General features: G+C 38.4%; 1 protein-coding gene across 1 annotated transcript in view; it reads right to left on the minus strand.

The window, feature by feature from the left end:
* Positions 1-1,067: 1,067 nt before the first annotated feature.
* The window catches only part of Scel (sciellin), a 103,064-nt gene continuing 90,243 nt past the window's right edge, over positions 1,068-13,888 (minus strand). The window contains exons 27-32 of the mRNA XM_052190782.1: positions 12,196-12,288; positions 11,179-11,250; positions 8,781-8,855; positions 5,967-6,075; positions 3,890-3,992; positions 1,068-1,985 (exon numbers count right to left, since the gene is read on the minus strand). Of these exons, the coding sequence (XP_052046742.1) occupies positions 1,969-1,985; positions 3,890-3,992; positions 5,967-6,075; positions 8,781-8,855; positions 11,179-11,250; positions 12,196-12,288 (469 nt within the window). The 3' untranslated portion in view covers positions 1,068-1,968. The remainder of the gene's footprint in view (positions 1,986-3,889; positions 3,993-5,966; positions 6,076-8,780; positions 8,856-11,178; positions 11,251-12,195; positions 12,289-13,888) is intronic.

Consider the following 13,888-nt stretch of genomic DNA (forward strand, 5'->3'; position numbering starts at 1 on the left):
CTGGTGTTGGTGATTTGGTACTCTTGTTCAAGAGAAGTGTACCAGTCATATCATGATTAATTGATGATACAAATAGCGAAATCTTCCAAATTGTTAAGGAAAAAAAAAAGAGTGTGTCATTTAGACAGTGAGGAAATCCTCAGATATAATGGAGTAGTCTCAGTGAATCAGAAACCTTTGTCTCTCTGATAATGTGTGTACTTTGTTTCTCCAACAGCTTTTGGCTTGGTTTAATACATTATTGTGCACGAAAGTGTCCATAAAACTGCTATGGAAAAGTGAGAAATGTGTTCTCTTCAGATTTTTATATTTTTAAATGATATTCAGATGATTTTTAATTACTACCAAGGCATTGAAATGTTAATGTATTTTATAAGACAGACGAGGGCGATTTAAGCTTTGCTTTCTGCAGTCAATTTCAACTCTAAGAAAATGATTTCTTTTGATCCACTCTGATAGCATGTAATAAAAGAACAATAAAACATATGGCTCAATTACCGCTGCTTCTCATCAAGAGTGAATTAATGAATATCAAATTATTATTAATTGTTTTTTCTGGCTCCCTCTCCACAGGACAATTATACACTGCTGAATTTTGATAAGCACTCTGTATTTAACACTTTGTGGACCAGTGTCTAAGAGAAACAGATGCATAAAATTATTGCACAGGAGAATCATTATTTAGATTTGTCACTTTGCTAATCATGCAGTCATATTTAATTTTCCTAGTTTGTTTGCTCACGACCGCTCACAGGTTCCCAGGAACTCTGTCCTGCCCAGCCCTGTCATTCTTCCTTCGAGAAATAGTTGCTATGTGCCTGTAACATAATTTATTATGTTCAATTTTTTGATGTTAGCAATAATAATGATTTCTTATATGAGTATTTAATTTCTAACTTAACAAAAGAATTCTTTCAAAATAAAAGTTATATTTTAAGCAGTTAAAAAATAAATTAATTCTCATAGCACAGAATTTAACTTGTGTCCAGTATAGTTAACAAAAAAAAATGTTAATGACAGGCAAACATTACAGAAATGGGAAGTTCATTTTATTGTTGTGAGCCTTCTGTAAACATGAACTGTTTATAACATGAACATACATCACATGTTTGCAATACACAGCTGTTACTTCTCAGATTATTTGATCACTCAGATATTGAAATACATGCAAAGACAGACAAATTACACGTTACCTGATCTTACCTATCACCCATAGAGCTATTGATTTCAGTTTTAATAAGAGTCTTCAAAAGCTATGCCTGTGATAAACTGAAGGATGACACTTAGGTGAAATTATTTATATTTCCCAGCTAATGAATATACCATTGTATTTCTAATCAGGAAACCCAAATCTCTTTTAGATTCAGAGGATAGGAAAAGCAAAGGAAAACTTTGAAGTCACTTTGTCTAATAGCTGTGGTGTCACAGATAGTGTCATGGAAAGTCTGGAAACCTTAAGTGATTTTCTAAGGTCCAAACAACTTGTAACATTGATATCTTGAACCAAAAATTTATAATAAAATTGCTATGTGCATTTTCTTTTGTAGAGAAAAGAAGGATGTCTTGCTTCCAGCAACCTATTTGTCAGGGTGTCAATAATGCTCTAGTGCAAATTATTAGGGGGATGGAGGTGAGGATGAAAAACTGGGTTATAGTGGAAACCGAGATGGACAGCCAAGTACGGAACAGGATGGCCGCTCAGGGTTGAGAATGCTCACGGCCACTGACTTTGGTAAGTAGAACTACGTAGATTTTTTTTTTAATCACTAAACCTTGCCAGATACCAGGTGATTCTTTTCAGGTATGCACCCTTCTTCAAGGTAGTTGGATTCTTTGTGCAACAACAAAACTGTTATTTTGATACAAGAGATGATATGCAGTGCAGATCTTTTCTAGATTACATATTCTTAAAATGTTGCTTTAAATTTCCTCAAAGAAGGTGTTCATCTTCATTTCTACGTGTTGGAATTACTGAATCCACTTAGCTGAAAAATTCAAAACCAAAGTTAGTCACATAAATCAATATGAAAATAAACCCACAATTGAAATTAGGAAACCCACACTCATTCCCCTGGGGGATAGTACTAGATTAGCTATGTCATCATTCCTTCTAGTCCTGAATTCTTCACTCTGGCTTGGTCAAGAATGAAGTGTCACACACTGGGTGTGCATAGTTGAGAAGGAAGTTGGAGTCACAGCTTGTGAATATGATTTTAAAAAGTATTACTACTGGCCGGGCAGTGGTGGCGCACGCCTGTAATCCCAGCACTCTGGGAGACAGAGGCAGGCGGATTTCTGAGTTCAAGGCCAGCCTGGTCTACAGATTGAGTTCCAGGACAGCCAGGGCTATACAGAGAAACCCTGTCTCGAAATAAACAAATCCAAAAAAAAAAAAAAAAGTATTACTACGGAGTGTACAAAGGCAGAGGGGAAGACATGCAGACTTGTGAGTCTTTGCGAAGCACACCCCACGCGTCATGTCAGGGACCCTCAGGAGTGAAAGTTTGGAACACTCAGGATTGGGTAGAATATTGGATTGGTTAGAACTGCAAAATCAACAGGAAAAGTAGATGCGAGAAACAATCTGGGCAGAGCAGAGGGGAAGGCAACCTACATATATAATCAAGTCATTCTTGTCATGATTCTGAAGCCTGACGGAATGTGGGATTCTGGGTATTTTTCCAGATGTAGCCTCCCAGTAGCTCATTAAGCTCATGGGTTTATCATTAACTCATGATAACTGTGCTTTTGATCCTATAGAGGAATCCCAAATAATCTCATTCACTATACCAACATTGTCAGGAATAAAGGAGGAATAAATCCTCTAAACACAAACTACTGGACTGTCCCTTCAACAACAACTTGTTTTTCTTGTTCTACTTACTGTTGAATCTAAAAATAAATTAGATGTACTCTCTTGTAACAATCAATTAAGTTTTATAGGATCTTATTTTCCAGACATATTCTGCATGTGTTTTAAATCAGCACTTAAATTTCTCACGCTTAGTTAAAAATGCAAACCCATAACATCTTGATTTCTCCTTACTGATGCTAATTAAGAGTTTAAGTTATAGTAACATTTGGTCTTGTAATGTTTTTTAAAAAATGCTATATTTAACATAAAAATGAACTAATTCAGGTAAAAGTACCATTAAAAGCCATGGATTGTAATTATGACTATATTTAATTGTATTTTCAAGTGAAAATACAAAAAGGCATCCATAGATATGATTCAACTTAAATAATCACTTAATCAGAAAAATATTTCTGATCCACAAGCTGGAAAATTATGTAACATAAATGGTTCTTTTGTTTACACTGCTTTCTGACTGATACAATAATAGTATAAATATTGACGAATTTATACCATTAAACAAAATATTGCCACAGTTTAACTATCTGCTGCTTACTTTTTTTAGATTGTCATGCATTTTTTGTGAATTTTTTATTAATTATTTTTATACACTCCATATTTAATTCCCCACCCTGCCAACCCCTGTACACCCTCCGACTGTTCCACATCCAGTACTCCTCCCCACATCCCTGTCTCCACATGGATGAACCCACCTCTCACCCCACATGACTCCAAAACTCCTGGGGCCTCCAGTCTCTTGAGGGTTAGGTGCATCATCTCTGAATGAACACAGACCCAGCAGTCCTCTACTGTATGTGTGCTAGGGGCCTCATATCAGCTTGTATGTGCTGCCTGTCTGGTGGTCCAGTGTTTGAGAGATCCTGGGGGTCCAGATTAATTGAAACTGCTGGTCTTACTTTTTTATTAGCTATAATTAATAAATTTTTGAATTCTATTGAAATACTTCTTATTTAGCAACACTACGTCCTTGCCAGTGTTAGTAAGAATGATTGCTGCTCAGAGCACAACACTTACCCATCACCTTAGAGTAGCAGGGTTCACAGTGTATTGTCTGTCTATAAATCCAAATACTGTCTCCTGCCTGTAGATTTTCCAAAGGCCGTTTGCATATTTCACACTAAGGGAAACAACACAAGTTTCTATTACAGACTGAGAGTGTATCCTCAAGGGAGTAGGGACAGAAAACCGTTCGGTTCCAAGACCACCCTCCTGAGAACGTCCCACAGCTTCCTGCTACGTGCAGGCCCAGTCCAGGAAGTCTTCACCAGTGAAGCTCTCTGTGCACCTCACCATGGAGCAAACAGAATGTCTCACAGACCGGCTCTGCCAAGGGCAGGATAACCATCCAGTGTCTCAAACAATAGAACAGATGTGTACTTATCCTTTGCTTCCACGAGAGTTGTGTGGCTCAGGCACAACCTGCTGAACCAAGCAGGGTGCTGCTCACACAGGGATGGGGTATGAGGGGGGTTGTGAGTTGTACCTGGTACAGAAGCAGGAAAAGGTTGCCCTCCATTTTTCTTAGACATGGCTGCTGATTGACCAGATTTTAAAAAAATATTCTGGTTGGTTTTCAAGATGAATCACTAAAGCAAGTTATCTTTGATTCTTTTATTAAACATTTAAACTAGTTTAAATTGTTCTCTGTTACACTGGCTGTAGAATAATTTGTCTTTTTTCTCTGAGCATGAGGAATATTTTTGTCTGTCATGGTCTCTAATACATCATACAGAAATGAGTCACATACAGTACAATCAGTGCAAGTTATTCCTATTTACCAAAAGCAATAACCAGAAGAATTTCTATTTTAGAAAATTTTATGCATACCAATTTAAAAATTTAAAGGCATATACTTCTATTTAATGGAGTATATTTTGCAACTAGAAGCACTTTCATCTTATAATTAAACAATTGCTTCATTTCCAGATTATGCTTTTTATAATCCTATATTGTGCTGTGGTTTCATTTGCCTATTTATTTATTTATTTATTTATTGGATGCACATGTGTCATGAGACTCAAGAGATAGTAAACAACTTGTGGAAATTCACTTTTCCCTTCCAGAATGTGGCTTCTGAGGATCATGCTTAGGTCGTCAGGTTGGCCACAGGTGACATACATGCTGCACCAACCCGCCCGCCCGGATATGTGATTTTATATTAAAATAATGCACCATGGTTTTGATTGCTAGGTAATTGGTTGACAAGACACCAATGGGCACATTGTATATCTATTTGGATAAAATAAATAATTTGTTTTGAGCATAGCATCCCACCACGAGACAGGACTCCAACAAGAACTTTCCACATTGGGTGCCTATAAGATAAATCTAAGGATCCTCTAAACCAACCAATGTCCAAAAATAATCTCTGGAATCTTACATTTTCTGTCCGAGTATCCTAAGGCTTTTTCTCTTGATCAGTCTTTATGGTTATAACTTGCAACCATATCCTAGCCAATGATCTATTTTCTAGTTGAGGATAAGAAACCAAGGCTGCTGTCATTTGATTGTCCAAATCCGCCGGCCACCATACTGAGATCTTCAGACACCCAGTGCAGAGCTCACGCAATCGCACTGACACAACACACAACCCAAGGTGAGAAGGCGCTGAGCCAGACGAAACCTGGAAGTGTTTACGGCGGGACATCTCTGCGGCTTGTTCAGTCACGAGGGGCCATGGGCTCCACCGCGTACTGTTTCTGTCACTGCGAAGTCCTGACCTCACGACAAGAGAGCTGCTAGCTTTATGCTCAACAGCCTACTGTCCATGTGTGATTTCATTAATACTCAATGCAATGCATTGTTTATTAAAATGTTACAGAAACTTAAGAGTGACAAATGTTTACCTTTTCCACAGACCTAAGTCTCCTAAGAGATGTGTGAGGATCAAATTCCCAGCCTAAAGCCGAGAGAGTAATTATAGACCTTTGTGGGGGCGGCCACAGAACACCGGGAACACTTGAACAGCGTGTTATTAATGTGGATTACAGAGTTTAAAGCTCTGGCTTCATTCTAAGCATTTCAATAGATGCCTTTTTCTTGTTGTGCCACGTTCCTTACACTCGGTAACATGAACTGAGCACCTGCTTACCTTAAAGCAAGTGGAATGGCAGCAGATCTGTAACTCATCTAAAATCATCTTGGTCTCTACCCCCAGGGGCTTGCGGCAATAAGTGCACATATCTCTTTCAATGACAGACCTGTAGTGACAATAGAATTAAAAACCATTTAAAATTTGTCATCATGTAGGGACAGGTGAGTTTCCTCTAAAGTCACAGGAGAACGTGTTGATCCTGACAGAGCTTTGGGAATTAATCAGCGTAACACCACAAAAGACACTTTTTACTTACCCTCATAATGGGAGCAATTCTGTAACAACAACGGCAAGGAAACAACACACAGGAAAAGCCTCTCGTGAGTAATCAAGAGCAAGGGCAGAAAAAGACGCTCGGTTTCCCAGTTAAACTAGATCAGAAGCATTCCTGGAAGCTAGAAGAGTATTTGAACGAATTTATGTATATCTCTCTATATGCTACATAGGGAAATGGGGCAGCAGGTTAATGCAAACTTTCATTTCTGAAAACATTCAATGGGCCCCAAAGGGAGCTCCATTTTGGGGGGTGGTGGTGTATAAACTCACAAATGATGAATCTGTAGAGTCAGAGTCCTACTAACCGAGGCCGTGCTACCTTGGCAGGAAACAGAATACGGAGATGTGGAGCATTAGGGGGGCGCGGGTCATGACAAAGTTCATTTATCCTCTAAAGGAAGGAAGGACCCTTTAAGGAGGGAAAAGGTGTTTTTTTTCTTACTCATTTTAGAAACTTAATCTTCAACAACAAATGAACTATAGATATGATCAACAGAGTCAAAAATCTTACATCATGCCAGAACCGTAGGTAAAGACCCCTTTCGAATCGTCTTAAACAGCCACTTCCGGTAGATTTTTCTGGTTTTGTGGCATTATTAGCATGCAGGGTCAGAGTGTCCAAAGTAGCACACATGAAGAGGTAATGAAATGGAAACAGGTAGTACTTATACAGTGCATGCATACATTAGCTATGTTTGTCTGCATCCCTGTATTCTCTTAAGCTACTGAGCGAACTGTTTGGATGACTCTGACTGTACATGTAAACAAAACACATATAGAACAATACTCATATAGCCCAGGATGAGTCCATGTGCTTTACTATGAAACCTCAGTTCATCCTGAGAGGCCAGGATTCTAATTTGGGTGTCACTTTATAGAAAAGAAAACGGGGATACACAACAGCAAGTGAGCTGCCGCATGCACGCATGCACGCATGCACGCACGCACGCACGCATGCACGCATGCACGCACGCACGCACGCACGCACGTACACGCTCACGCATGCACGCACGCACGCACGTACACGCTCACGCATGCATGCACGCATGCACGCACGCACGCACGCACGCACGCACGCGCCCAGCGAGTAGATCTGACGGCGTGATGCAGAGCTGCTGTTCCAGAGCTGAAGCAGTCTCCGCTTGCCCAGGCACCGCTCCTCTGCCACACAGTTACCGTGCAAGCAGAGAAAAGGGAGTAGGGGGAAGAGAAAGTAGAGCGGAAAGGAGTTAAGAGTAGATAAAGCTTGTCTGCTTTGAAGCTTTCGGTTATTCTAATTACATTATCCTAATCACTGCATACACACATATAGGTATATAAAGATTTAGATATATTTAAATTACAGATATAAATTATATATTTATATATATACAGGCAAATTACATAGCGGTTGTTTATATATATATATTTATAAATATTTGCAACTTTTAATTTATTCTATAGCTACTTACACATACATGACTGGTATACACTACAAATTTTCCATATGTTTGTGTATGTGTGCGCGGGTGCAGATGCACATGCATATGTGTATGTGCATATGTATACAACAAAACCCCTCATTTAAGAGCAAAAGCACAGAGAATAGCTTTTCTATATCGTTATTTTACTCCACAAGCACTGATAAAGGGCCAGAAATACAAAGAAGGAAGAAATGGCCTCTTCCCATGAGATGCTCTTTGCACTGGAGAAGCCATAGGCATGGAATGCTATCAGAGAAAGGACGGCTCTAACTCTATTTCTCTTAGCAAGTGGGATGTGAGTTCATAATTTCAAGTATCGCTTGCTGTGTGCCTGTTAGATGTATTAGGAGCTGAAGCTACAGCTAAAAATGAGGTACGTCCTGACTCCAGACAGTCATGTTTGCAGCCCTGCTAGCAAAACCGTAACAGTGGAAGAACATGTCCTTGTGAAACAGCCGTTTCTAGAAGTTGGGCTGAAATCCCAATGATTCTCACTTACTTCTCTGGAGATCTGCAAGCCCTCCCTCGTGAGGATTACCTGAGAGCCCCATGAATCTGAAACAATGAGGAGAGTCGCTAGAAGAATAGGCCCGGATGGGACCAGTTCCTACATTAACTGTATACTCACCCTAATTCTTCTAGGAACTGAGTTGAGTGCAGTAAATCCATGCACCTACCTTTGGAAACCCACAAGAGGAAAGGGATCATGGCAGTCTAGTGAAGCAACAAAACATAGGTATTTATAATGGTGCAGGCTAGGGACTCCAGGGAATCACCAGCAGAAAAAGGGCTGGTCAGGGAAGCAGTTCAGAAGGCATGAACAGGTCTTCTATCACACATAAAAGCCAGACAGCAGCTAGGAAGCAGGCTTCTGAATGTAGAACTGTACAGTGGTCTCACTGTGTCTATTCCTAACGGTTTCCTGGCTGGCTACCAATCAAAACCATCACTGAAAAATGGAAAATGAAAATATGCATATATGTTTAAGCACATTAAAATGTGTGTTCATTTGTGTGTATATATGCGTATATACATGTCTTTATGTCCAAATTGGAACTACAAGCATACTCACCTATCTGAAGTTGAATAAACAGTTTGTATATATTTTCCTGAGATATTTTCCTGATATCCATCCTTTGGCGATTTACTAAAAATAGACATATAGGAACCTGTGAGAATCAGAACTTTTTTTTTCTAGTATTGATGTAATTGCCTCCACACAGGTAAGAAAACACACATTCCCTGACACAGTATAATTATATTATTTGTAATATTGCAAACACAGATGGTATCCTTACAACTTTAATTTTTTAATCTGTAGAAATGATGACACAAAAGCCCCAGCAAGTCAACATGTCACCAAGAGGAAGAGAACAGGTTGAGACCGAGTCTGAGTAAAAGCAATAAAGACATCGCCATTTTTCGCATGGTGATCTGTACTGTATGCCCTTATTTGCTAAAATAAAGCCTGTTAGTCTAGAGGCAAGACCTGCAATCCCACCTGCTTTTAGAGGATGAGTCAGGAAAATCACAGGTTCAAGATCTGCCTAGTCTACCGTGTGCTCAAAGCCAACCTGGACAGACCAGCAAGGTCCTGTCTCAAAATTAAAATAGGAGGGCTGGAGAGACAGTTCAGTGTAGACAGTAAAGAGTTTGCTTGGTATGTATAAAGCCCTAAGTTCAATTCCCAGCACTACAGTAATTATCCAATGAAGGAATTTAAGTAAAATAGTCTAACATAAAGAAAATACCAGCATATCCGCAGGCATGCACACACACACACACACACACACACACACACACACACACACACACACGAGTGCCTCATCAAGGCTGGCAGGTGAATAAATGACAAACAATAACTTGATCCTGAACCTAACTCCGGAGACTTCACACTGTCACTGTGCCGTCCGTATAGATTTTAAGAACGCTGGAGATATTTGGGGGCCACCACTGTCCCGTTAGGTTAACTATCAATTGCAAAACTATCATTTCAGAGTATTCTACCCTACAGACTATTGGTCGGACATGATACAATATTATCTTTTATAGTTACAGCTTGCAAACATACGTTTGCATCAAAAACATGTTGAGTGTGTTAAAACACAGATGGCCTGGGCCCCAATGGCAGAGTTTCTGATTCTTTAGGTCTAAGGTGGGGGCCAAGTAAGTTTCACTTGTGACAGGTCTGAAGTGATACTGCTGAAGCCACACGTGAGAACTGCTGCCTGTATACACATATACAAATATTCTCATAACGTAAATACAGTAGTTTATAAAAGTAAACCGTAGTCAACATAGTTTAATTATTCAAATACACTTTACTTTCTGTGCTTGCATAAATAAAGTCAGTGATTTTAAAGCAACTATTTAATAAGTAAATAATCTGGAAATAGTGTTTAGTAGATTATGCTTATTTCTAGAAATTTACTGTTTCTTAAAAGTTGATAGCATGGCTGGTGGCCTTTGTTTAAATGAGACACTTCTTTAGAAAGGAAAATGTATTGAATACGTGGCTGGTAGCCATAGGGTTATCTACATACGCAAACAGATTACTATGGAAATAGAGAATAAACGCTCTTCCTTTTATCCTGCTTGCCAACACCTCATTTCTTGTTTTTACTGTCTATCATTCCCATGCTATTTATCTGGGCCAGTTTCTTTCAGATTCAACAACTTCTTATTGCTTTAATTTTTCTCTTAAAAATGTTCTTTTAGTTTAATTAAAATGGTAGTGATTGCTATCATGGAGCCCCTATAGAGTGATATTGAAATTAGGAGCTGCATGTGTAAGTTAGCCAAGGAGGCATCGGTTGCCTGCGGGAACTGCCATGCACACAAATCTCTCTGCACTGTTGTCCTGGGCGTTGCTAATGTGAACTCATGCGTGCCATGCATGCCCGTGTCACCTATGTCTACATTTGTGTGCGTTGCCTATTACCCTATAATTAGGCCAGTTCTGATTTTTAGACTCCTTGACAAGTAAATGTGTGGTGCATCCACATGACTTTTGAGGACACTTTCATCAATATTCATCATCCTAAGCAGACAGTTTCATGGGACATGCTCTATAATTTAGGCCACAGTATGTCAACCTGAAAATATACTTTCTGCTTCAGATTGAAAGTAAGTAGTAGATAAAGCCTCTGAAGTAAGATAACTCAAATTAAAAAAAAAAATTATACCAAATAGTCATACACTTTATGTGTGGACATTTGATTAATAATCCTATTACTTACTCATTAGTTATCTGAAATACTTTTGAGTCCATACGATAAGCATGAGTCATTCATCATCTAATTATTGAGAACAATATAAAATATTATGTGTGTAGAATTTACAATAGTCTTACAATAGTCTATCTTCTCTATGATAAAAAGCAAACCCTGAAATGGTAGCACCTCTTGTGTGGCCCAGACAATTTCACAGCTAGAAAATGAAGTGAGCTTTCTTAAGAAATTTCCTATTACCTGTTCTCCACATACGTCCTTGTATAAACAACAGTATCCTTGGGACCTGCATTCCTGGTCCCAGAATTGGAGCTGAAATAAAATCATTTAGCTTCATGTTGAAACTTTATTTGTAAGGATTATAAAAAAACCTATTTTCCAATTCAGTAGATATATTGCAGTATATATACAATATATATTTTAAAAAAGCAATATATATGTATATGTACATATATATACATAGGAATATATATATATATATATTCCTTCTAAACCAACTGTCAAATGAAAATGTTCAAGTGTCATTAACCAACTCTTGCAGAATTTGCCACTTCTCCCATTTAACTATAAACATCCACTGTCTTGTCCTATTTTGGAATTATTGTGAAGACTAATGACTCAGTAAATTCATCTTAGAGCATGAAGCTCATTTGAACTATCCATGTGCTGTATTTCCGTGTCTGTTTCCCTAGTGCCCCATTCATTTCTAAGCCTTATATTCCCCCCGTAAACGTTGTTAAAAGTGGACTTTGACTATTTAAACCTCAGATTTAATGCTACATTCCGACATATCTAGTTTTAAAATGTGAATACTATCAAGTCAGAGAAATAGTTCAATAGGTAAGACACTTCTTCTAGTAGCGGACCCAGGTTCAATTCCCAGCACCCACATTGGGTGATTCTCAATCACCTGTAATCTCTGTTCCAGAAGATCTGATAATTTGTAGACTCTGTAGACACCATGTAATACACCTACACAGACTCAGGTACATACATATACATACAAAATAAAATAAATAAATGTCTAAAAGAAGTTATCACCATCGGCGTCACAATCATGAAATTGTAGACTTTAAAGCAACAGCTACATTTTACATCTTCTATGTATGCCCTAGCTGTGGAGTGGCTGACTCAACACTCTGATGTAAGCATAGTTACATACAGAAAGGCCCAGGCTTCAAAGACACGCTTAGCTTACTTATAAATAAATAAACACAGGGACAGTGTGGTCAATGGTTTTGTAATTGCCTATAGTACCTGAGGCTGTTTCTGGCTTCATAAGAATAGACCGAGGTTCTTGTGGACTCCTTGAGTAGACTATTAGTGAATCCATTGGCTTGGCCATCTAGCCTGCAAAAGCAAACGTGTGTTTGGCATTCAAAATCAATGTCGCTTTCTAGTGTTTTTTGCTCTATTAAAATGTTACCTGGTGACAGTATTTCTTTACCTCTACCTGGTTTCTGCACAGATATGAACAGAATGCACAGTCTGCTTTACTGGCTCCTCTGGCTCTACAGAAATCACTGTCTTACTTTCAAGAATAATCCACAGACACAGGCCACTGTATCCAATGCCATGACAGAATGTGTTTTCATCAAGGAGAAAGTCCATTGAAAATTGGTACCTCGATCGTTTTCACAGCAGTGGTGCTGTTTAGAAAACTTCCCTTGTACCACATAGCTAAGGATCCGTCACCTTAATGAACGACCCAGGGGTTGCTTTGAGACCCTTCAGTTCCCATTTTGCTTTAATGAAATGTAATACTTTGAAGACTGCAGAAGTCTGACCTAGATTTCTGCTGATCTAAAAATGTCATCATGTTTAACAGAGCATAAACACATTCAATTTCTTCCATGAAATGGAGGAAATTCTCAATTTAAAAAAAATAGTGAAAATTGTAGCATTTTTTCCCCTCTTCTGTGTTTCAAGAGCAAAGACATGGAAACCTACAGCAGAGTTCAGATGCCCATGAAGCCTTATTTTCAGACACACTGTCTGTGGGTAGGTTTGTGCACTTGTGTGCTTGTTCCTACAGAAACCAGAGATGGCAGGCCCTCTGGAGCTGGACTACTAGACAGTGTTGAGCTATCCAGTGTGGGTCTGAGACTGGAACAATACATGGTATGAACGACTAAGCCATTTCTCCCCCCTTGTTCCATATAACTTTTAAAGAGGAAAATGTATTAATAGCTCATCTCTGATACACACACACACAAAATAAAACTAATAAAATAAATAAAAATATTAGAGGAAGGCACCTGGAATTATCTTAGATCTTAAACTATTAAAAAATTTAGCCTTGGATACATATACACTAAAATTTACAATTATGAAGCTATGAATGTTTGCATGACCTTTCTCTCCATTTTGTTCAAAACTTTACAAAGGTGTATGATGTATTCATTTTAAATGTATTAGGCTGTAGCACCATACATTTAAAGCTATTACATGTGATTCTAAATGTACACATTTCTATGTCAATAAAAGTTCATAAGGAATTGCATTTGTAATGAACATACTGTGTATTTGTCTAGAATACTTTGCATTTATTTATCTTTAAGTGTCTTGCTTTAAGGGAGATGTTTGATGAGTTAATTTTCAAGTTGTAGTGCAGAGTGAGAGGGTGGGATCAATACTATCATAGGTTTCCTTGCGTGATTGTTAGGCTATGTCATCCCAAGAATAAAAAACTTAGTTTAGAACTGCTGAAGAATATTCAAATTTAGTGCTTTCTTAGAATTCATAAGACTCTGGTTTCAAACTCTGGCCCCAGTAAGTAAATATTAATTCTATCCAAATGGCATGATACACACTGTAGCGTTCAACTTTAAGAAAGGCATGGCTTCAGAGAGGAAGGCCATGAGTGATATTCGAGTGCACTCTCGTTGTCTTTAGCTGTGCAAACTTAAAACATCACCAGTTTGTAAACCACACACACAGGAGGAGTCAA

This window comes from Apodemus sylvaticus, chromosome 8, assembly GCF_947179515.1.
Source record: "Apodemus sylvaticus chromosome 8, mApoSyl1.1, whole genome shotgun sequence".
Lineage (NCBI taxonomy): Eukaryota > Metazoa > Chordata > Mammalia > Rodentia > Muridae > Apodemus > Apodemus sylvaticus.